At 40.2% G+C, this 25,970-nt stretch overlaps 1 protein-coding gene across 1 annotated transcript; it reads right to left on the reverse strand.

Moving 5' to 3' along the window:
* Positions 1-1,420: 1,420 nt before the first annotated feature.
* On the reverse strand, positions 1,421-24,382 carry vstm4b (V-set and transmembrane domain containing 4b). Its single transcript, XM_087845290.1, has 8 exons — positions 24,211-24,382; positions 21,972-22,379; positions 9,566-9,619; positions 9,220-9,327; positions 9,079-9,112; positions 8,838-8,962; positions 4,886-4,950; positions 1,421-4,384 (listed from the first exon to the last, which is right to left on the reverse strand). The coding sequence occupies exons 1-8, from the start codon at positions 24,380-24,382 to the stop codon at positions 4,259-4,261; spliced, it is 1,092 nt and encodes a 363-aa protein (XP_087701416.1). The 3' UTR covers positions 1,421-4,258.
* Positions 24,383-25,970: the final 1,588 nt, after the last annotated feature.

Here is a 25,970-nt window from a genome sequence, read left to right on the forward strand (position 1 = left end):
TGCAGAGGCAAAAGACTTGTGATGTACTAACAGCTTGAGCCATCATAGTTCTTTCATTCTGTTTTTTTGTTTTGTTTTTTAAAGTCAACAACTACATCAAGCAGTCACAAGGGCAAATCTGGGGCTAACCGACTGCTTCTTCTGAGCCAGCTCTCAGCAGGACCTCCACACTGTGCCAGTGTACTGTGCTTTAGTGAAAGCTTTGAAGCCCTGTGGATACTGCCCTTATTTGTTGTACTTACAGAGGGGATTAAAGAGGACGAGGTCACCCTTCCAACATGAACTGACTGTACTGGACACTGGATGTTGCGTACAGTTCAGAAGCTGAATCTTAAATCGTCCTTCCTGTGATTTCCACTTGCAGAAGTCTTTCATTACTCTTTTTCCCCTTGCCTTAAGGCTAGTGTAGCTATGCATTACCCTTACCACACAGGATATGTTGGTTGTAGACTATGTTTACTATGTATTGTACTTCTATAGACGGACATGATGGCATGCTTGGGATAGAACGAGCACAGACACACGCAAGGGTTTCTGCTTTAACAATAGGTTTTGTTTGGCTGCTTGACTGGTGACATCAGTTGTTTCTGTTTTAGGAGTTGTTTTCAAACGCTGCTGGCCCGTCCTCAGACATGTTACAAACATCGAGTTGTCCCACAGCTCATATATCCTATATATCTTCATGCCCCATAAATATACATTTTCTCTTGTGTCTTCATTGAAATTCCTCCTTGCCACTCTACACCTCCATCTCTTTACTTAAACAATTTAAAATTTATTTTCCTTACTTATTATATTTTATTGCCATTGGATCGGTTTCCTACGAGCCATGCACTGACCTGTCTTTTTGTCAACGCCTTGTGTTTGCTCTGTGGGTGAGATATTTTTATACGACCTCTGGGGTTCCGCTTGTCTCTCTCACGCAGCTTCTTTTTCTAAAATAATTTGGAGGCTGCAAGTAAACTAAAGCTAACATTTAAACCTCCCCCTCTCTCATCACAACTTTTTCACCACCACAAGAGTAGCTGACACCCAATCCCTAACGGCTGTGCCCCTTTCACGTCTACTTTTAATGCTTGCATGGAGGCAAACGTGTGAGCTTTAATCATAACAAGATGCCTTGCTGCACTATGAATTTGTCTACCATTGAATAAATACAAATTTTGTCCTAATGTCGTCACTGAAATCACTTCAGTACCTTCGCGGGTACTAAAACAGGCATTGTGGCAGTGACCTCTCATGCTAAGGTTATGCTCACCTCCAAGAATTAGCAGTTCAGGTTCACCTGCAGGATGCATGTGCATTTGGTTAATTGTTGTGTCGTGATAACAAATAGCTGTCACTCACACCAAAGCAGTTAACACCCAGTTTATATTAGATTTCATTTTTATTTCACTTATTTTTATTCAATATACAGCTGAAATGTACAAAATGAACATGAGTAGAAATGCTTGAATCTTGGTAAATGCAGAGATCAGTGGTGAGCAGAGAGACGGAGGGAAAAGGGGGAGAGCACAGAGGCACAATTCACACACATGGTTCTAGTTAGCAGACTCCTATTAAGGACAGTGTGGTCTGGAAGAAACTTTACATTTCACAGTCGAAGGGCATTTTTAAGACACTTCTACTCACCGCTGAAAGGTCACTTTCAGTCATTTCATTTATGCAGGGGTAATGCTTGCTGTGCGATTGAAGCGAACATTAGAGGGCAACGTCGGGAAAGTTGGAGCGCTAACAAAAGTAGAGGTCAGCAGTGGTTTACATAGTAAAGTAATATATAGCCAAGGGAAGAAAACATGTCCGAGTCTATAAGCACCAGCTTGCCTTAGGAATGTGTAGTAGGTCTGCAGTGGTAGGTGAGCTCTTTAGATTTGTTTTGAATTGGCACAGCAGCTCTGGTAAGTCAGCCCTAGGGTTGGCTGATATGTATTTCTAATGCTAATACCAAATACATGTTCAGCGTTGTTTTTGAAGTGAGTCCATTCACCGTGCTATCTCAAACTACTGGTTAAAAGCTGGTACAGCCAACCGTAGATGGCTGGAAATGGAGCAAAACGCCACTTTGAGATGAACTTCAGAGAAGCTTAAAAAGTGAGACTAGCAGTCTGAATGCAGAGAACTCTGATAGCGGACGTCTTGGGGGGAAGGGAGGGATCAGGTGCCTTTGTGTCTGGGTTTCAAGTTCACTGTTTAAAAAAGCTTTCCTTCGCTTTTCCATGCCTGAGTCCAAAGGATCATTAAATTGGAAAAAAAAAAGGACTTTCACACTCAGATTCATGGAAAACGAGAAAGCAAGGAAACCTTAGTGTAGGTATGTGGGATCGTGGCCAAAGTGGCTTTTGGTTCTTATCTGAAACAGCGAATCACCTCAAGATTTAAAATCCGTGACTGGCGTTAATGTGAAACAGCCCAAACACAACTCTTAGTCTGACCCTGACCACAGATCAGGTGTCACAACTGCTGGCAGCCTTGTGAATTTACACTATGTGCCTGTGTAAGTCAGTGATGAGGGTGTTTAGCCTTCATGTAACTCCACCCTTGCATGTATATATAAATGAGTTCATGAGTTGCTAACAGCCTGCTAAGCCGATGTTGGCACCAGATGAAAAGAATTGTGTGATCTTAAGTGTTTGCCTGTGGGGGGAGGTCCGAGGGCTGATTACCAGTTTTGTGTCAACTCTTTGGGGCTGTGGTCGATATAAACTGCAGCTTGATACACAAAAACAGACTGAAGACAGATGCTGGGAAGCAGATAAAGCTGGGAACTCACTAGAAAGTAAATCACATTTGATAATGGTGGGCTTTCTGTTCACATTCATAACAACGGATGTCTTTAATTAACTTTTTCTCTCCTTTATAAATCCACTCACTTCAGAATGGGATTTCCAGCTATTCATTGTGGAAGGGAGCGTAGCTGGCCTAAGAAATATCAAAGGCTATCACTGGAGTCATTTTATTGTATGAAGCAAAGCATATAAAACAGGATTTCTTATTTAGATCAAGCCTTCGTGTATTTCAGTTTATTCTAATTGACGCTATTTTAATAAAGTGCATTAATGATTTCAAAGGAACACTTGGGGAAAGGCCTGGGTGAAAAAGACTGATGCTTTGCTCATGTTGTTACATTCAGTATGAAATGAGCTCAGCTTGACTCCAAGCAGAGAAATTCTGGATTTGCACCCCACCTTGCTGACTACTGCTTTTGCGCCTTTGTCCACTGTCCTTCTACAAATGCAAAACTATAAATCTGACTCAAGAGGAAACAATGGAGAAACCAAGCCAGAATCTTGGGATGGTAAATGTAGCCCTAGCACATGGCAACGCAAGCCAAAAGTGATGTAATTATTGTTAATGTGCTGACTGGATAGACGGGCTACGGAGAAGATGACTTTCTCTGGAAAATCATGAAAAACGTTGCCATTGTGTACGCACCAGAGGTTTCAGATTTCTTTGGACTGCATTTGAATTTGAAACCTGGTTTGGGTCTCATATTTCAGAAAATGTATTTTTGAAAGTTTGTCTTTGCAGCTCAGGAGTTAAGTCACACTGAGAGCAGAGAGCTAACAGGACCAGCCTGAAATACAACAACACGGGAGGAACAGGAAGTGCTCCTGTGCTCATTACTCTGCCAAAGGAGAAGACCAAAACCAGTTATTAAATACTGGGTATGAAATACATGAATCACAAAAGCTTAAAGTGTTTTGTTTAACTATTTGTTTCCAATGAATTCTGCAGTTGAGACGCAACGTTTGCTTGACGTGAGCGTATCAACCTTGTTTGGCTTGAAACGACACTTCAAAAGTTATCTTTTTAAAGTCACCAACAGAAGCAGAGCAAACCTGACTGCCACTCGTCATGTCAGCTTCACAGCACCTTATTCACTCACTAACATGTAAAGTTTGGTCTCACATATCCAAACCTCCATTTTCCCTTCCGATTGTCATGACAGACGAATCAGGTCTAAATCAGCACAGAAGTCTTCGATCGCGTTCCCGGGCTCGGCTACACAGGTTTCAATTGTGGGTACAAAAGAAAACAAGAAATGAGAAGTCCAGTAATAAAAAATAATCAGTTTGCACCGTGGTCTCACAAAAAGAAGTTATACAAAAGTTCATATAAAATCATATTTTGCCATAATTTTGAGACATTTTTTCCTTCACAAATCATTTAAATATAAAAAACAATACAGACTATAAATAGAAAGTACTTTTTTTTGTTTTTACACAAGGCACAGGTACTAGTGGTGTATGTGTCTCTCTCATAGCTGCTGTTCTTCGAACAGTATCTGGGCGTACACTGTGCCACTACGTGATGCCTTGGTCTCTGGAATTGGCTTCACCAGATCCAGCTCTGCGTAGGTCAGGTTCTCCTCCACTATCCTCGGCTAGAGATCAAAGAGGACAGAGAAAAATAATGATGGAGGAGAGGAGAGAGCTAGTTAGCGGTTAGAAAAGGAAGGCTAGAAAAAAACTATAGAACTGCATGAATACATTACATTGCTAAAGATGCTGTAGGTTTTGGTAAATCACTGGTTTTGGTAACTTGGAGCACGCTGTGTGTAAACACCACCCTGCTGCAGTTCTGGGTTGAGGTAACCTAAAATTTAATTACCTCTTCAAGTATTTTATGACATTACCATACCAAGCTGCCACAGAGCCACTTCATGCCAACAGCAATAAAAGATTGGTTATGTGGCACAGTTTTTCTGGCACCTTTGCCCTTAGACATTCTGCTTAAATGTTAATTTAATTTCAAAGTTATATTTAAAAGTTTTTGTCTGCATTGTCTGGTTTTTCACTCTTTTTTCAGTTCAGTCCTTGTACCTTACCTTAAACATGCAAAAAAGGACATTGCTAACTGATAATCAGGCATGAATGGTACTCACCAACACTACTTTTCTTGGTTGAGGTTTTAAAAGTTTCGGTTTGTGTGTTTTGTCTCCAATGGGAACTGCACGAGGGAAAACACAAGTTGTTAATTGAGCCAGTAGAAGGTAGATACTGTTGTAACTGGGAATATTTGAAGGTCCCAGTTGCATTGCCATGCTTCCCTACAAAAAAGTTGGGATACAGAATTCAGGGATTTGCAAATAACTCAACCCCAATTCAAAATAGTACAAAGACAACCTAGGAACAAGAAATCTGTTTCAAACGGACAATATGTTTAGGCCTTCAGGGAGAACTGCATTAAAAACAAGGTCATTCTGTAACACATGGGTGCAGGAACACCTCTAAAAAACGTCATCATGTTCTGACCTAAAAAAGATAAGGATCAGTTAACTTGTCAGCACAGTTCAGAGCCATTATCTGTATGGGGAGTGCATTTGTGTATTAGTGTATGGTTAATGGCCCCATTAATTCATTCATTTCTCTCTCCTTAACCAGTTGCGGTAGATGCACCCCCCACTGAATGATATACAGATTTTGGAGAGAGATACTATACCATCGCTGAGACATTTTCATGGCAGACATTTTATATCACAGCAAGACAACCCTGAACTACGTTCATCTATCTTATAACAGTGTGGCAACATTGCTTGGTAATAAAAAAAAGCAGCAAAACCCACTGAAAGCATGTGGTGGAGTAGCTAACAAAAAATAAGGCAAAATAAGCCTATTAAGACACAAAAGGAACGCATCTCAGTTTTCAAAGTTACTATAATTTCTGTAATTTGATGATAATTGTCCTAAAATGTTTCTAAACTAGGAATTCTGGTCATTCTAAAATCTTTTTTAAGACCTAGGCGGAGTGAAAATCCAGAATAACTTTTTTTTTTACCTATCATTGGAAAAATTATCCATAGAATTCCACTTGCTAATTAGGAAGTGAATTTGGTGTGACTCAGCATTGGTTTAAGAGTGTGAACATGTTCCCAGCTAATTTAAGGAAACCGCTCCATAACTAAGTGTTTATGTGGAATGCCAGAAATCTATGAGAACAACATGAAGTCAGAGCAAAGTTGGGATTTTTCTTACAGTTATGTACAAAGAAACATTTTTCACAGAACTCTGTACAGTCCTCTGAAAACCTTATGCGCACCCCATGATTTAGTAGCTTGTGGAACCACCTTTAGCTGCGACAACTTGAAGTCATATTTTCTATATGACTTCATCAGTCTCTCACTTTGATGTGGAGGAATGTTGATCCACTCGTCTTTATGGAGTGGATCAACATTCATAAAGGCACTGTGGCACATTAGCAAAGGTTCAGTTTATGGAATTGGTGTCAGTTCATTAAGGTTTGCAGTCTTTTGTTTATGTACAGCTCTCTTAAGGTCCTGCCACAGCATTTACTGTGTGGAAGCCCTGTCGTTAACTGTACCATTACAGCACCTTAATTCTTTTCGTTTTCAGCTGTTCTGTTGTATAACTCAATTTTGACAAGCTTTAGCTGTCAGGCAGATGACCTCCATTTGGCACTAGAATACTGGTATATAGAGTTCATAGTCAACTCAACAAGTGAAAGCTGCTGTGAGTACAAGAAAATCATTGTTATAATATGATGTGTTAAATTTGTTTAGATCAGAGGAATAAGGTGTGTTTTAGTTTGGCTTAGCTGTCGGCCTGAGAGTGTGTGTTTAGAGAGAAAGGAATTTATGGACACTGGGGGTCTGCCTGTCATAAAACGAGACAGGAAGCTACAGTTGGGGGTTGCTGATGCTGATGCTTGCACCTTTAATAAAACTCATAATTGTTATCTCTGTCTCAGAGGGATCCTGTCTCAGAGTGACGCTGAAAAACTAGTTCATGCATTTATTACTTCCAGGCTGGACTACTGCAATTCATTATTATCAGGATGTCCAAAAAACTCACTGAAAAGCCTTCAGCTAATCCAAAATGCTGCAGCAAGAGTCCTGACAGGGACTAGAAAGAGAGAGCATATTTCTCCTGTTTTGGCTTCCCTTCATTGGCTTCCTGTTAAATCCAGAATTGAATTCAAAATCCTGCTCCTCACATACAAGGTCTTAAATAATCAGGCCCCATCTTATCTTAATGACCTTGTAGTACCATATCACCCTATTAGAGCACTTCGCTCCCGCTCTGCAGGCCTACTTGTTGTTCCTAGAGTATTTAAAAGTAGAATGGGAGGCAGAGCCTTCAGTTTTCAGGCCCCTCTTCTGTGGAACCAGCTTCCAGTTTGGACAGACACTATCTCTACTTTCAAGATTAGGCTTAAAACTTTCCTATTTGCTAAAGCATATAGTTAGGGCTGGACCAGGTGACCCTGAATCCTCCCTTAGTTATGCTGCAATAGATGTAGGCTGCCGGGGGATTCCCATGATGCATTGAGTTTTTCCTTTCCAGTCACCTTTCTCACTCACTATGTATTAACAGACCTCTCTGTGTTGAATCATATCTGTTATTAACCTCTGTCTCTCTTCCACAGCATGTCTTTATCCTGTCTTCCTTCTCTCACCCCAACCGGTCGCAGCAGATGGCCCCGCCCCTCCCTGAGCCTGGTTCTGCCGGAGGTTTCTTCCTGTTAAAAGGGAGTTTTTCCTTCCCACTGTTGCCAAAGTGCTTGCTCATAGGGGGTCATATGATTGTTGGGTTTTTCTCTGTATCTATGAAGCGCCTTGAGGCGACTTTTGTTGTGATTTGGCGCTATATAAATAAAATTAAATTGAATTGAAATTGAATTATAAACTTAGAAGTAGGTTTGCAGGAGACTCTCCACTTTATCTGTAAATGTAAGACAACAAGAGGCCAATGGCCCAGTGGATGCAGAGTGGGGGTCTCAGTGTTTGTAACATGTTAACTCTGTTTTCTATGTTGTGTAGAGGAATTTGGTGTAGCTCGGGTGAGGAGATTACTTTTATGACCGACAGGAAGTCACGTACACAGAGACACACACACAGTGCTTTGATTGTTATGACGCACCCACACCCACATGCACACTCACTCACGTGCACTCACATAGACACACGGGTATGTGCACACACAGGCACTCACGTGCTCGTGCACACACACAGAGACACAGAGTTTGCAGCACACCATGGGGGTTTTATGATGGGGTCGCTTCTATAAAGCTGACTGTAACAAACAAAGGGGTGGAAGATTTGCAGAGGGACACCGGCCTGGCACGTCTCCCCTTCTAGAAGATGCATGCGTAACTGAATAAAGATGAATAAAGGTTTTTGTGAAAATGACTACTGAGTCCGGTGCCGTCTCTGGATGCCTCGAGGAATAAAAGAACCGGGGTGAAACTGATTTCGTAACACTGCCCAGACCCTGTAGTTACAAAACAAGTCATTACTCTTCCACCACCGTGCTCAACAGCTGGTATGTTTGGTTTTCTTTTGGCCAACATTTCCATATGGTTTAGTCTGTACAAAGGACATTGTTCCAGAAGTCTTATAGTTTGCTCACATGCAGCTTTGCAAACCTAACCTGTGCTCCCATGTTCATATTAGAGAGAAGGTGCTTTCAGCTGGCAGCCCTTCCAAACTGTCAGACTTTTAACATTTAACATGCTCACAGAGACTTGTAGAGACTAACATATAGATCTTGCATTTTTGGGAATTTGCTAGGATACTTGTTCCTGGGAATATTGTGATGTGTTACTAAAATGCCAGAATTTCTGCATTTCTAGACGTGGTCACAATTGCTGATGATCAGTTAATCAAATGTATTTAATGAGCAGAACATGCCTGCTACCTATCTTCTTAATTCCTATGGGAGCACTAAGGGTCTACTTAGATTTTCACAACTATATCTTCTGCTATTGCAGAAATTATAATATAAATATAATATAAATATCTGTAAGACTAATTTTAAGTATTCAGCATGTTTTCCAACATGTTTTAGAAAACATTAAATCAGCAAACTTGTGATTACCTTTTGCCGGTATCTCTGGTGGTATCTCCTCTTGGTAGTCTCGGCTCCTTTTCTTCCTGTATCTCCTCTCCTTCTTTGGTAGAGCAGGAGACACACTGATCACACTGGTGACTGTTTCTCCTGAGCTGTAGTGGAATCACATTAGCAAAGGTTCAGTTTATGTGAGTGATAATTGTTTTTTTTAATTATTATTACAATTTTCTAGATTTTTTTTAGAGATGGCTTGCTCTTAAACCTTTACCTGTTTTGCGGGCTTTTGACCAAGTGGTAACTGTCTGCAAAGACAATATCAGACTGTTATTTGAAAAAGATGAAACCATAGACAAAAAGAAGAAAACGGCGACGTCAGAAAGAGTTACAAGAAGACTGAAATGCTGCTGACCTTTTAGCCTCTTCTTCCTCTGTATGTACTGGCAGGTCACTGTCACGGTGAACATGCACATGCACAGCAGACCCACTGAGCAGATCAGCACTGCACACAGGTACACATCTGAAAAACACAAACAGGCATGCACCAGTCCAACACTGCAGGAGCCTGTACTGTTACTTTACTGTGCACAAAAATGTAAATGGAAGAAAAAATGAGAACATGTTTGGCCAAACTATTTCAAGGTACTGGAGTACATCTTTTGGGTTGGGCTATTTTTATCTACCAAGGACTATACAGTGCCAGTTCACCACACAAATGCAAACACACACATTCACAGACTAAAAATATCTGCACTTACCTTGAAACAAGCTCCACAGACTTTCTTTGGCCTTGGTGGCCGGTAGGACATGCACTACAGTGAAAATGAGAGAAAAGAATAGTAAGTAAGTTTGAGTAACTTATTTTTACTCAATGATCATCTCTCATATGGACTATTGTTTGACGTCCTGGTCACTTGCTTGTCCAACAATACTTAAAACTATTGAAAACATTTATAAAAGAAGTTTAAAACTACTCGACAAAAAACCGACTTCCCACCACCATTGTCATGTATTAAAAAAACATAAATTACTGAACTTCAATAACTTAGTGAAACTTAAAAGGGTGTGTTTAATATATAAAGTCTTACACTCCCTTGCTCCACCACCACTAAAGCAGTTTATCAGGCATAAAGAAAGCTCAGACAGGACCACTCGAGCTACAATCCGAGGAGACTTGTTTATACCCCACAGACGGACAGCATTTGGGCAGAACGTCCTCTCTGTTAAGGGTGGCCATCTGTGGAACAGTCTTCCTCAACCTATTAGAGAATGCTCGACATTCAATTTGTTTAAAGCAAAGGTTAAAAACTGGCTATGGATAAATCAAGTGTGTGATCATGTATGAGTTGTATATTTTTAATGTTTTATTTCGGTACAGAATGGTGTGTATGTGTAGTTTGGTGATGGAGTTTTTATTATGAATGAATGATGATTTTTTATGAATTATTGTCTATTTCTTTATGTTTAAGGACAACAGGTGGAAATTAGCCTTTGGCTATAATCTGGCATGTTTACATTCATGTAATTTTTCTTTTTACATTTATGTTCATTAACATGCACTGTCCTAAATAAATAAATAAATAAGAAACACATGAAGTCCGTAGTCATCACTGTGGGTTCCCTGCTGCCTGATTACACACCGGCTCGAGTTTAAATAAAGCTAATTGCAGGAGGACAGGGAGGCTATTTTGGCCTCCTCCCTGCCTGATTTTGTCTCTGATTCACCGTCCACAGTTCAAAGACTAAACATCGTATTGAGTCAGACATTAGCGCAACAGTTATGCATCTTTGCAAACGTTCACCTCACACTCAGACATAATCCAACGTTAAGAAAAGGGCAACCTCTGCACACTAAACACATGTCGCCTCAGGCTTGTTTCTTCTCTTACATGGGTTGTTAGGTTTCTCGTCTCCAGACAAAACATCACAATTGAATCTTGACCCAAGTAGCACCGAGCTTTGTGTGGCCAGCACACGTCATTGTATAAAAAGCTTTGAGTGCTCAAGTACTGTATAAGAACCAGTCCATTTAACATTGAACATATTTCTAGTGAGTATTGTCTGAACTTGATGATGGATCATGAGATAAAATGAAATGCATTGATCTATTCCAAAATTAGCATTTATCAGTAACCAGTATTATATCATTAGCGCACTATTTAGCTTTTAGTTGGTGAATATAAATGTTAAAAAAGTATCTTTTTGTGAGTTCTTTAACACTCCATCCAATCAACTGGAAGCTTTTAGAAATTGTTGTTGCTGTGAGTAGCTTACATAAAGCAGCTGAACAAGTGACTTTAATGTCTGTTGACTTGACTAATTTGATTGATTAGCTAGTAGGCTAATTAACATTAGCTCCATGAGCTAGAAACTTGGTCTCTGGGCCTTCCCAACTTAGTTCATTAAATTAAATGGTGTCAAGTATGTTTGATTTTATGTATGTGAATGTATGTGTAAACATACACACATGTACAAAACATATATAGTATTCTTGTACAGTATAGGGTTTACTCTGACTCTGTGTAAGTTGATGTAGCTACTGCGACCATTCGTTCGTGAAATCCTTTATGATGTTTCCTGTTACTGGGTTGGTGATTTGAAGCTAGATGTGAGAAGTAAGGAGAAGATCTGAGTCTGCAACCAAATATTAACCCCCTAAGACCTGAACTCTTACACGGCATGCAGTTTTAATTTCTCTTTGATATTTGGGCATATTGGGGTACGATGAATGTAAAAACAAAGAATTTCCTGATTTTTTTTAACCTTATTTTTGTTTTTAAGAAAAATAAGAGCCACATATGAGGATATTTGTTTAAAATTTTGATAGAACAGTAGCTGTATAATGTCCTTGTAAGTGGATATCAGGCCCTTGTAGAGCAAAATTGAGTATTTTAATAATAATAATGGATTGGATTTATATAGCGCTTTTCAAGGCACCCAAAGCGCTTTACAATGCCACTATTCATTCACTCTCGCATTCACACACTGGTGGAGGCAGCTACGGTTGTAGCCACAGGTGCCCTGGGGCAGACTGACAGAAGCGAGGCTGCCATATCGCGCCATCGGCCCCTCTGGCCATCACCAGTAGGGTAAAGTGTCTTGCCCAAGGACACAACGACCAGGACAGAGAGCCCGGGGATTGAACCGGCGACCTTCTGGTTACAGATATGCTTCCCAACCTCCTGAGCCACAGTCGCCTAACCCAAAATTTTGGTCTAAATAACCCAAAATGTGATGTCCACATATGTGGACGCCAAGTCCTAGGAGGTTAATTGGCTTGTCGATCACAAGTCAATAGATGATAACTATATCCTGGACACTCTTTTCTGAAAATAAGGATGACAAATTTTTTCAAAATTAACTTAATGTTTTATTCCTTATTAAGTAACTGAGCCCATAAATTAACAAGAAAAGTGCCTGATAAACTCATCTTTGAGGGACATTTTTTAAAATAGATTTCTATAGGACCGGAAGTCCTTTTGAAGTCACAGGTATCGCCCCCTAGTGGCTATTTGAAAGGACACATCTTTAAGGCAGTTCCATTTTGGCTTTCATTTTCAAACCCGGAAGTTACGTCCATATTTGTTTTTACTGTCTGTGGGTTTACTCGACATCGGAGGGCAGACAGAAAATGTTACACCACCAAAAATTAAAAATAAGCATGAATGGAGAATGAATGCATGTGTAATTTGAATCCAAGGTGTGCTGTATGTGTCCGAGATGACAGAGAAAACATGTTTCCAATGCTCCACATGAAATTTCACCCCACACACTCACTCATTTCTCCACCCCATCTGACCACAGGAGTCTTAACACTGCTGTACTTTTGCTGGGCTGGTGGCAGGAAGCTTGTGAAGTGACACCCACCAGTGCATCTTGAAATACTCTAAACCACCAGCAGCTGAGGACAGGCAGGCTCTCCACCACGCCTGCCTAAGACTTTCCCACAGGCATACTGGGTAACTGACAAATAAGCAAGTATGGAAATAAGCATACCTCAGATAATCCAGAAGCTAAAATATCTATATGCAATGTTTCCAGGATTTTTAAAATTTAAATTCTTCAGATTTTGGCTTCAGAAAATTCATAAATATTGGAAGAAGCAGCTGTGAGAGACAAAAAATGCACAAAAATCACAAATTTCACAATTAGAAGGTGTCAAGTATGACAGAGTAGTGAGAAGTTTACAAGAAAGTCTGAAGTCAGAGAAAAGAGTTTCTGCAAATGCCACATGGTTTAAGATCTGAATTTCTCTAACATGATACCTTTACAGAATGTAAAACTGCAGATGGCACAAATGTTTAAATGCACAAACCAGCCACCCTAGATCCTTTTCATGCCCTGTGTAGTCATTGAAGAGTTTGGACTGAAGCAGTGGTCCTCAGACTGTTTGTACCTTTGTATTTAGTCACCATCTGTGAAACCACTAATCCTGGACTGACCGTATGTGACCTACATTCTGCTGTTTGGAAACACAGCCGTTGAACTTTAAAAGAAGAAGAAGATTGGATAACTATTGGATTATAACTGTCAGAAAATAATAATATCACTCTTCTGTCCAACTTCCTTTGACAGTTTCCACTGTTGACCATAGATATATTCATTCTGATACCTCACTGGCTACTTTTAATGCATGAACACAGATATTAATATACAACAATCCCTCGTTTATCGCGGGAGTTACGTTCCAAAAATAACCCGCGACAGGTGAAATCCGTGAAGTAGCCACTTTATTTTTTACAATTATTATTGATGTTTTAGATGTTGTTGTGATTTGGCGCTGTATCAATAAAATTGAACTGAATTGAACTGAATGGAGATTAACTCCTAAAGCAACCATCAAATGACCTGTTTGAGCTGCTAATGACCAAAATAATCGCAATGAGACCTTCAGTGCTTCATTGTATATCTCTTCCACACCAGTTTCACCTGGTGACTACAAACAACCTCCCACAAATACTCACCAATTGGTCGTGACCAGTGGTCACCAGGGTGTTTCTGACTAGTTTTTAGGCCTGTGTGACTGGAGGTTAGCAATCAGTTTCACAGTTACTGCCAGTAATGTACCCTGTACAGTTTGCCTCCTATGTAATATGCCATATTTTATATGGTAACACTAACACTAAAATTCAATTTTCCCTACTATCACCTTTGCTCATGACGAGCATAAAGTAGCGTTAGTAAATAATGATAAATAAAACCAAAAGTCTCTGAGATCCAACAACAGCAAAACACTTATGAGTCAAAACAGCGTCTCACAGTGAGCTGCTAATTTTCTCAGTCAGATATTTAAAGCTGATTTAATATAAAGGCAAGCCCTGCCTTCATTGTAAATTATTCCCAGGCTCAGTCTTGATAACATCTTTGTTTTTGCCTCAGGTTCTGTGTAGCTCTGTCAGTGCAGATGCACATGCTGGAATAATCAGAAACTGGTGCTGTATGCCATAAAACTGCCTTTTATCCTCATATCGAGAATGTCTTCTTCCTAGTGCAACTTTTGAAAGGCTCCATCACGCTACAGTGGAAACATTCATCGCTCTCCTTTTTTCGTCTCTCAGAGGCACGGCGTTGTCTTCGGCTGCCAACTGTCTTTCAGAGTTGTGGCTCTTTTTATGCACCAACAAACCCAACACTGTAAACATCAATACACAGACGTAGGCTGAATAATGATCCTCTGTGACTAAATCCATCACAGAGGATAATTTACTGTATTATAAATGACCAGAGATGAATGGAAGTACACAGTCACATTGTGCGTCTAAACAAAGGTTTGAAAAATGCTTTGAATAATAAACCCTTTAACTTCCTGTTGTCTCTATGAATCTTTTCTTCTAAGAGTCGGTCTGTACACTTGTTCACTGTGCCCCCATGTCCCCTTTATGGACACAAACATAGACATACTTTGTTGGCTTCTTAGTCATATGTCCCCTCATAGAAAGAGCTATAAAAAGATGTTTATGGTTCTAATTTTCATTTTATTTTTCCTTCGTTCCGACGAAACCCATACCACATCCGTGTGCCATGTACCTCTAGTTAGCTCAGAATGGCCCATATGTTTTACAAAAATACCTAAGAGTGCACTTAATTAATGCCAAGACGAGACCGTGCCCACGTTCTACACTGCCCTAAGTTTTTCTACAAAACCCTGCAGCCTCTCTGGGTGTGTTCATTTTAGCAGTATTAAGCAGAGTAATCGAGGTTTTGTTTGTGTGAGATTGTGGAAACACCTGGTCACCTGATGTTATCCCAGCATAAGAATTCCATGAAATTTGATGAAATAGAAGTAATGGTGAGACTTTACTGAAATATAATACACGATGAAAGCAGTGGGATTATTCTTCCTAAAGAGGAGAGTTTTTGTTTTTTATGTCAAGTCCACCACACCAGCAGCATTATGAAGCATTAGCACAAACTAATGGAATATTTTCTCAGTTTGCCAACGATTCTGAAGTGTGCCAGAGAGAAAAATGGAGGAAGAAAGACTTTAATAAGTACACGAGTAAGTAGCAGCACCTGGAATCTACAAGTCTGATTAGCAAATTGTGACGAATGTGTAAATAAAAGAACTTTTTTTTTGCTTGAAAGGGCTCCATTCACAGAGATATCAAAGCTTGTTAGATGTCACTGGCTAGATGCGAAGAATAGCGCTCCAGAATAGATGAGGAAGTATAACAAAGACAAAAGTCTGCCTAAGGAAGTTGAATGGACAGCAGAGGCGTGAAGAGCCAAGAAGGCAAGCGTTTGTGTTGCATGTGCCTCTTGTTTCTGACTTTCAGTTAGGGCTGTGAGATATGACCAAAATCTCATATCCTGATATAAGACATCTATCATCCTGATAACGATATAAATCACAAAAATGTAACATTTTCTGTAAATTCTGTGAATCTCGGGCAGCTCGACTTGCGAGAAGTGTTTCCAGCTGCGCGTCATGTAGCTGGAGTCGAGTGTTTTAACCGATGCATGAAACGATACATTTTTAGACATAAGTTGTAACGGCCGCCGTTTTCTTTGTGAGTATTTATTACACGGCGTGCTGCGGGGAAAAGCCTGTTCTAACGTTTGAGTCTAAGGTTTATTTTTTAGCACCTGACGGCTCGTTTTTAATCCTCAACCCTAAATGATCTGCTCTTTCACGTGATTCAGTTTATTTTGAAAAGTCTCAACAGGATCTTGAGCTTTATTGTGAAAGGTTTATGTGGAACATAAACAAGCAGACACGCGATGCTGTTACCGTGGTTGTTGCTAACCACAACGCATAAAAACAGGCGCTTGTCCATCTGTAGTGTGGTTATATAAAATATAAGAGAAAGAGAGAACTTTAAGAAATTAATAAAGCCACTACAGTGACCATCAAAACGATGAAAAAATATTGCCGTAAACAGTTTATTTTGCGACACCACGAAACAAACGATAGCGTAAAATGAAATGATAGATGTTTTTATATCGTCATCAGATATATATCGTTATATCGAACAGCCCTACTTTCAGTCACTTTTAGGTTAGCTATAAGCAACAGAACTATTAAGATTAATGTTCAGCAAAACATTTTTTCAGAACATTGTTGTTTGCCTTATTACATTACTGTTATAGAGCAATCTTCCCCTTAGAGCAGGAAACGTTGTTTCCATTATATTGGTTCTGATTTATTGACAGCAGTGAGATAAACAGATCGAATCTGAGTACAGTCTATTGTGTCTGTTAAAAAAAAATTCTATTGAACTGCCCTGTATGCTGAAAGATTTATGCTACTGGGTTTCCAGTGTCTTAAATGCCAAGAGTCTCTGATCATATATAACAAGTAAGGCGAGAGTCCACCCTAATGTAACAAAGTGGAGGCAAATGCATGTTGAGAAAACTGCCCATTGCTCATAAAAATTGCAAAAACTCACGGTCTACATCTCAGTCTCTATGGGCCTCAGTTAGTATGTTAAACATGACAGTTTATGACAGCATGCTTAGAAAAAAGCTGAACAAGTATGGCTTGTTTTGAAAAGGATGCCAGGAGAAACCCTGTTCTCTCTAAAAAGAACAGGACAGCACAGCTTAGCTTTACAAAGCTACACCTGAACAAACCACAAAACCTATGGAACAATTAACCGTGGATAGACGAGACCAAAGTGGAGATGTCTGTCCATAAGGCACAGCACCACGTTTTGTGCAAACCAAACACAGCATATCAGAACAGCCACCTCATACAAACTGTCAAGCACAATGATGGACGGGTAATGATTTGGGTTTTTTCAGCCACAGGACTTCGGCACCCTGCAGTCTTTGAGTCGATTATGAAGTTTTATGTATGCCAAAGCACTCTAGAGTTAATTGTGAAGCTGTGTTTCCAAAGCTCGGTCAAAACTGGGTCATTGAACAGGGCAATGATCTCAAGCACAGGAGCAAATCCTCACAGGAAGTGATGCACAGCTAGGTGGTGGTGAGAGATCACAGAAGGTAAATGACAATCCGTGTCTTCAGATCACTACGGATGTAATAACCACTGATGATTGAAAGGGGGCAGAATTCAAGATAAACTTTTCCCTACTGCCAGATGAGCATGTGAAGTGACTACCAATGACACTGAAGAAAACCGGGTCATAAATACATTAGACGGTTACTTTAGCAACCGGAGCCAGGAATTTCTGGAAGCGACCAGCCGTCAGCTTCAAAAGCGAAGTGCAAAGAGTTCCAGTGTTCACACTGCTTAAGAAAGCAAAATTAACAAATTTTATTGAACTGAAGTCATGTTCTAGAAGAAGAGTGGTCGAAATAATACATTTATACTGACTTTACATTCCAGTATAAAAGGCCTTTAGGTGACTGCTGTGTTTTGGCACTAATAAAAAAAAAACTTCATTTAAATTGAGTCTCATAGGAAATGGTCACTTATCACAGTTACTGCTGCTAAAGGTGTTTCTACAATCATGAGGTGTACTTGCCATGTCCTAATTGCAGTATTGAAAAATGACACAGTAAGCTTCTTTATTATTATCATCACTCAAACCATGATTGAATGGAGCTTCCTTGGATGAAAATAGCTCCCCACATCCTCAACCACAAAATGTTAAGAGCTCAACACGAGCCCGCTGCCCACTCGACTGTCATTGTAAATGAATATTCAAGCTCTACCTTCCTGAGCACAGCTAACTCTTGTTCCATTTCTGCTGAGTCTCTCTGGGCTCCCTCTCTGTTCTACTTTAGGGAGGGAAACTCAATCTCAAGGCCAGTGTCAACAGCTCTCAATAGGGACTCCGTGTCTGCTTCGCCCCAGACTTGGCCACAAAAGTCACAGCCTGTAGGAATGCATTCATGGAAAATGCGGTGATCAAAATGTGGGGAGGAAGACACCGTATGGTTATAAATTTAAAATGGAACTGTATTCGGATTGTTGCGAGGATAAAACACTCTGACTCAACTGATTATTTCAATAAGCTATTATTTTCAGGATGATAATTTCAAGTGCTTTCTGTAGCCATTAGCATTAGTGACATTATTAACGAATACTCTTGCACTCTGAATGTGTATTGTCCGCTTTTATCAGACCATGAAGAGTGGACGAGTGTCGACTTGCTAGTGCAGCCAGTAATCTTTTCCCAAACTCTCTTGAACTGTGAATGCTAAATCATAGCTTAGCGACCATAACAAAGCACATGAGGTCACTCAAGCACTGAATTTCTCCACATGACGAAGCAATGTCCAAAATGTGGTCTGTGGTTTTAGCAGGTTTTTGCAAAAGTGTGTTTACCTTCACTTACATAGGATACAAATATTAGCAAACTCGGCTAACTAGGTACTGTTTGCAATACTATAACATCCAAGTGTTATTTCAGATGGTAAAGATTACAGGTCATATTACAAAAACAAGTTTATTTTTCTTTATGTCCTTTTCCCCCTTCTTCTCTTTGTCACGTCTTTTTTCTTCTTGCCAAGCACATGTGTTTGGCACAACAGTGCATTCAGATCATGATTCTGCTTGCTAGCACTACCAGACAGGACAGGTAAACGTTTAAAAAAGGTTTTAGGTACATACAGTATATTTTTACATCCGTTGTAGACATAACAGTCTGATCTATATTTCTAGAACTAACTCACTGAAACTGATGAAACACGAGTCATTTAGAAACATCAGCGATAACATTTTTATCTTCTACATGAAACGGTAGCATTAGCTCAATTATTAGCTTCCTTTTCAACAACCAAAACCACGATAACTGATCACAAATCTGAAGCCTGATTTTCTCTACCTGTGCTTGCGATTGAGGTCATATCTAACCCCTTCTACTAAGATCTTTTTATTAGACTTTTATGTATGCTACACTTATTATTTACAGTATATTGCTATATTTAGCTTATAGATGTCGAAGGTGAGACAAGAACAAATAAGAGACCAACAGAAACTGCTGAACGGTTTCTGCAAATCTGGCACAAATTAAAAGCAGGGAAGAAAAACTCCTTTTAAAGATGCTTCTGGTTTTTATGAAAGCGAGTGGATTTCTAAGCAGTATCTGGTACCACTGAATGTGTCATCCATTCCATTATGTGAACGTCTCATGTGGTAGCAGTGGAAACCTCACTACTTTCTTGCTGCTCTGTCTCCACGATCATTTAGTCAGTCACAGCCGCAACTTGTTGAGACGGAGGATCGGATCCTTTAATCGGCAGGCTTCTTCACTAACCAATGACATTCCCCCTCCCAAATCTAAAGCAGGATTACGTTTTTGCTCACTAAACCCACTTCAGCCTGATGCATTACATCATCCAGCTATGGTCACACACTACTGCTACTGTTGACACATAATGACTCCTTTAGGTCAAATAGCTATCACAGTTGACATTAACTTGAGTCTCTTAAAGTCTGTAAGTTTATGAATGTCACCAATTTACTTTAAGCCCTTAGTTGGAGGCTTTTGTGACCCCTTCAATTTTCTGCCAGATGCAGTCCAAGGTAGTGCCAGTGTTTTGCTGCCAGTGGATTATCTTTGTAGACAAACCTACAACAGCTTAAACATCTTTGTAGATGAACTATTAACAAACCTGCATTTCTCATTGCTTCTGTTGTGGTTGTAGAGATAGCTGTCAAGCCTCCACCCTCCACTATCAAAAGATTTGAAGACTTTCTAAGAGAAACTGTGCCGTGATGCTGCAAGCCACAAACAGATGATCTGATATCGTCGTGTTGGTGTTGTTCCCAGATCATCATGAAAATGTTGTTCCAGGTTTAACATTGCAAGTGACCAATCACATTATTGTGACGTTATTCTTTTGCGCACCAACCCATTCGTGCATTTATGAAATTCCAAGTTGCAAGGACAATATCAATTCTGCTTAGCATTTATTAAAGGGTTAGGGTTAGGGTCAGGGTTAGGGTCCGTTGATCGGCGGACAAAGGCGGTTTCTCGCAGCTTAAGTACAGTTTTTTGTTTTACGCCGGTTTTTCCCGAAGTCGCAAAAGTATGACATCACAACATTCTGATTGGTCACTTGCAATGTTGATCCTGGAACAACCTTTAGTATGATGATCTGGGAACAACACCAACACGAGGATATCAGATCGTCCGCCACAAACATTCCCAAATGTTTTAGGACGATTTCCACATCCTCCAAAATTTAAAGATCATTTATTTTTCTACCAAATACATTCGACATAAACTAATTTTGCTAATCCTTTAATCCTTAAACATAAGGGGCACTGTGTGTGCCCACTAAAATGGATGGATGTACAAAGTGGGCATTCAATTTCAAACTCTGGATTCACAAACGGCTGCAGAGGAGTTTTTGTGAAAGCATATGCCAAACTGGCTTAACATGCACACGTGTTGAAGTCTACAACTTTTCAAGGATGTAGACTGTAAATGCAGCAATATGCTTTTGTGAACATCACCCAGTGTTTTCAAGGGTAACCTTTTCATCTGAAGTTGATTTGGATCTTCAGTGTGGCAGTTTTAACAGGCCACCCAATGTGAAGTTCCAGCCCAGAGTTACACAGTTTCTTAACAAACCACTAACTGAGGAACGACTCAGACGCCTGTGTCTCTGCCTGCTAATGAGTTGCTTGGACCATTTTCTGAATCATTTGAAGTTTATGAATCGCAACTAAATACTAGCTGTTAGCAGTGTCTAATGATAAGTTACTATATTCAGTATAGGACTACCCACTTTTTGCTTACAAAATTACATCTGTCTGTCCTATGTATTTATTATGATTATTTCAGGTAACAGTCTGGGTCTTCTTTCTCATATTTTTAGTGTAATCACGCGGCACATGTTTTAAGTTGGTGAAAGGTTTAGAACACAAACCCAGACTCAGTATCCGGATAGTTCTACAGTGAAGACATGCTGTTACAATAGCTGCAGTGTGCAGTTCAGTATTGTCTCACTGAAATATGCAAGACCCTCTCTTAAAAGGATGTGATCTAGATGGGAGCATACGTTGCTGTAAAACCTGGATATTTCAGCACTCATGCTGCCTTTCCAGATATCCAAGAAGCCAGTTCTATAGGCACAAACATCCCTATCAGAGATGCAGGCTCTCCTCTTTGGAATTTCAAACTTTGATTAATCTGACCACAGAACACTCTTCATGTTCAGAAATAGTGATTTCTGCACGTCCGTGGAGCGATTTCCTTGACAGAATCATGTCTGTTTTTAATGCATTGATGCCTGAGGTCTCGAAGACCACAAGCTTCTAATATTGATATCACAGCCTTGTCACTTGTGCACAGAGATGGATGTTCTCCAGCTTCTGGGTCTTTTGATCATAGTATGTACTGTAGCTCATGAGATATTTAAAGTCTTTGGAATTTGCAGATACATTTGTCAGCTATACATTGATGAACCTGTTCCCATCTTTCTTCTGAGAAACTAAGATGCACTTTTCATACTCAGTAATATTACTGACCTGTTCCCAGTTAAACCTTTTAGCTGCAAAATATCCACTGTTGAAAGTTATTGTTATCCATATGACCTAAAACTGTGTGTTACCATTGGGAACCATAGTTTGGATTGGATTAAACGTATAAGCACCACTCTCACATTTACAAAGGTCCATATGTATTGACTCAGTCAATGGATCTGATTCGAATATAGTGGTTTGTAAATCACTTATAAATCATCAAATCTCAAACAGTAACTATAACTACAGGGACGCTCCAAGATAGCAAACCAAGCCCTCACCTCTGAGCTCAGTAGCAGCAGTGTAGTTAGACGAAGCTTTCCAGCGAGCCTGATGCTTTTTAAACTCCTGCACCCGGCACATGTAGAGCCCCCGGTCCCCCTCGGACACGTTCAAGATAACCAGCTCAAAGATCTTCCCCTGTTTCACCACTTTCAGCTTCATCTTTGGCCATGGGAAACTTTTTGTGTAGTTGCCATAGAAACGCTCCTTCCTCATATTGACACGAGCGATGAGGAGTTCGTCTTCTGGTTGATCTGTGCCCGCTGGTAGAAACGTCCATTTAACCACAGGCAACGCTGTGTTGCGACGTCGCTGGGAAACAACACAAGTAAGTGTGATATTTTCTCCCTCCTGGGCCACCGTGAAGGGAGAAGGGGTGATGGTGGCGTTGATGGCCAAACACAGATCTGTAGAAGTAAGTAAGAATTACAGCATATATTATTTGGACTATTGGATGCCATTGGCTGCAGGTTGTTTAACAAAAACAATTGTGGCTTCTGTAAAATAATTCAGAATTTAAGTGATTAAGATTAAGTTAAGGAACATGGTGCAGAATTCAAGTCTTTGCAGAGATTAGTTGTTCTAATGTAAACTTACTTACTTATGAACACGTTCAAAAAGCCATCTTTAAAGTAAACATTTCAACTTGCACCAATGCATCTGTAATCTTTTAGTAGCAGTATTTTTTTTAATGTGCTGTAATATAAAACATCACTTCATGGAATTACGTGCAACTTACAACATTTTTTTTGCTGTTTTTTTCTCTGTTAAGCCACTCAGCACTGACCCATGAATCATTCGAGCACAAAGAAGGCGCCTGAGCCACTGTTGTTTTTATGTGTAACACCTAAGTAAGGTTAGCCACCTTGGTACCCATAGCAACATAATTTGTTCCCATTTCTTTAGCTAAATGTTTGAAAAATGCCAGAAAACACAGTTTGACAGGCAAAAATGTAAATATTTTTTGCACCAATAAGGTGATTCCCAAAGAGCAACACGAGTGTGATATTTAAAAGCTGCCATATCTTGGCATGGAAGAGTGTTCTCAAACAAATTTAGGGAAACTGGAGGAGAAAAGAAGAAGTGTCAAGCTTAACAATGATCTGAAGCAGATGAATGGTGGTTCGACGGTGGCTGTGAACGTTATTAATTTGGACCCAGAACTGACTAATAACGGGAGTCTATTGTGAACAACTTCTAAAATGAGACGTTCAAAGTCACTGCATCGCATCAAAAGATCATAAAAGTGCTCTGAAAAATGGGTTTTCCTGACACAAGTTGTAGTTTTGGGGGGGTCAAAGCTGTACTGTTCACAAAAAGTGTTAAAGTGTCCATATTGTATCAAATGTAAGTGTGGGCAGCCTGGTGTTATTCATCAGTAGAAGAAGAAATCAGTGCATAGTTGGCTTGAATTTAGCTTTTGATAGTAAATGCACTGAGAAAGAACAGCCATTAGCATCACAAATCAGAGCTAAATATCTACACACTCCACGGTGAGTTTGTGAGTTTGTTGTTGCTCAGCAGCTTTCTTCCCTCTCAAGCTGACGGCAGTGTTGTTTTTGGCAGCTGTGATGACATACGTGGGATGATGGTTGAGGAACAAACGTTACTGCTGCGCGTGTTGTATGGCATTATATATGACACTTCTGCTTTTGTCAACTTTGGGCACATTTCACAATCCCCATTTTCCACGACACGCAAGCGTTTTACTGTCAAACAAGTCACATGCTTTGAGCGCAGTGCATAATCACAATCAGGGCTTTTCCTACAGTTTTGCCTTTTATTTGGTCTTGAGTGACAGAACAAAACAAGGTAAATATAGCTTAGAGACTGTAAAGTGCTGCTGCTGTTATGAGTTACTTAAATCGCCTGAAATGAATGTGGAGGTGAAACTGTAAGCTCTGTTTTTCTTTCAAACACACACACAGGAAAACCACCAATTTTCACTCTGGAATTCCCTCCAATCTGTGCAAAGATATGTATCGTTGATAAACTGTCTATTCTGTTGATAACACTCTCACAAAGCTGCAGAAACTGGACAAAGACATGCAGTGCTGAGTTTGAATCCACAAACCTTCTGAGGTAATCTGGAACATTTTTCACCACCTATTTATCCATCACTCTAAAATCTTTCCTCATTTTGTGATGTTTTCGTCTAAGTTCCTCTGAAAAACAGTGGAAAGCATTTTGTCTCCACCACATCCACTTTGACATGAAGCAAAGCAAACTTTTTCCTACCTGCAAACAGAACTCGGGTCAGGAAAGCCAAGACCACAGAGGAGATCTTCATTTTCCACAACTGCAACCTCCATAAACTCTCAGTTAAATGCATGTGAAGAAAAGAAGCTCCAGGTTTCCTCCTCCTCTTCTTCTCCTGCGCCTCCGCCTCTCCAGCTGAGGCGTGTAACATGACACACTGGACTCTCTGTTTCTACTCAGAACCTCCCCTAATCCCTCCCCCTCATGTCACACTCAGTGAGACCACATTTGGCAGGCTCACATGAGCACATTTGCACATATAGAAACAGGCAGGTGAGCATATGTGTGTGTGTGTGTGTGTGTGTGTGTGTGGGTGGATGTGCATGCACCATCTCTGGTTCTGGTAGGAGGACTGGGAAATGTAATTTCCTGTGCAGGAAGGAGGGTGGGGAGGGGAGTGTTGTTTAGGTTGACGCTGAGTAAATCACACTTCCAGCTGTGGAGGACAGCGGCCACAGACCTCAATCAGGGCTTTTATTTTGGAACACACACACACACACATGTGCTGACACAGAAGAAGGAGGGGGAGGGTTGGTTGCAGACTCTGTGTGCGGGAATCTTTGCATTAATTCAATTTTTCCTAAAGCACTTCACTGGGGCAGTAGTTCGTCCTGCTTTCACAAACATCCCCAGACACTCGTGTTTAATATTGTGTCTTTGCAGGTCTGTGTGTGTTCATATCTCGAAATTCTGTAATTTTGTGCTGGTAACAAGATCGCCTATGAATTTTTGTACATCAGTCTTTCTGCTTGTTTGGGCTTTTATCAAACCTCAGAAAGCAGCGCTAGGATGATCTGGGACATTTCTGATTTGCAGATAAAGGACTGAGGCCTCTTTAAGTGCTTCTGGTCTGGCAACAGTTTGACCAGCCTGGATGTTCCTCTGACAAAGACGTCCCCACTCTGCGAAAGCTCTAGAACAGTGGTTCTTAACCTTGTTGGAGGTACCAAACCCCACCAGTTTCATATGCGCATTCACTGAACCCCTCTTTACTGAAAAATAAAATATGATTTTTTTTCAAATTCAAGACATAGATATGTTTTTTACTGGTGCACAAAATGAGCTGTGCATGTCACGGCGGAGGCTCTGCCGAACCCCTGAGACCGACTCACCGAACCCCTAGGGTTCGATCGAACCCAGGTTAAGAACCACTGCTCTAGAAGCTCCTGGAGTCAAAATGTTTGTGGGATTCACTCAATAAGAGAAAAGAGGCAGAGATCATTGCTAAGCTTTTCTTCCGACTGTTTATCAGCTCTGCAGACAGTTTTTTCCTTCTGTGTTCAGCATATATAGAAGAATTTCTTTTTTCCAAAGTGTAATACAAAACTTGTTTTTCTCAAGCAGCCAGCCCACAGTATTGGCTGGAAAGTGAAGTAATATTTAACTTGTATGAAGCTACAGACAAACTTCTTAATAAGCTGTTATGTTAACTGCTGTTGGCCAGTCACAGAATATGCAGTAAAATAAACAAGTTAAGTACACACACATATAAATAATCTAAAGATTTATATTCTCACAGATGTCTAAAGTGTGAATAAAAATACTGCAGTGGTTGAGCCAAAGGGAGAACAAAGCAGACCATCCAACCCAACCCATCAGCTGGCTTTGTTGAGTATGTTGAGAATGATGAGTAAGAGCTTCAAATTTGTGAATCTCTGCTCCATAGAGAGTGATACAAGTATCAAGTAAACAAGATGCATACATTTATAGAACCATGCCACGATCAGCAGCACATCTCC

Source organism: Neolamprologus brichardi, chromosome 8, assembly GCF_056152115.1.
Source record: "Neolamprologus brichardi isolate AB-2024 chromosome 8, ASM5615211v1, whole genome shotgun sequence".
Taxonomy (NCBI): domain Eukaryota; kingdom Metazoa; phylum Chordata; class Actinopteri; order Cichliformes; family Cichlidae; genus Neolamprologus; species Neolamprologus brichardi.

Coding starts and splice junctions, on each gene's coding strand:
- vstm4b (XM_087845290.1), bottom strand. CDS start 24,382: ATGTTACACGCCTCAGCTGGAGAGGCGGAGGCGCAGGAGAAGAAGAGG. Junction 9,113..9,219: donor GAGGAAGAAGAGGCTAAAAG/GTCAGCAGCATT, acceptor TTGTCTTTGCAG/ACAGTTACCACTTGGTCAAA. Junction 8,963..9,078: donor GTCAAAAGCCCGCAAAACAG/GTAAAGGTTTAA, acceptor ATTCCACTACAG/CTCAGGAGAAACAGTCACCA.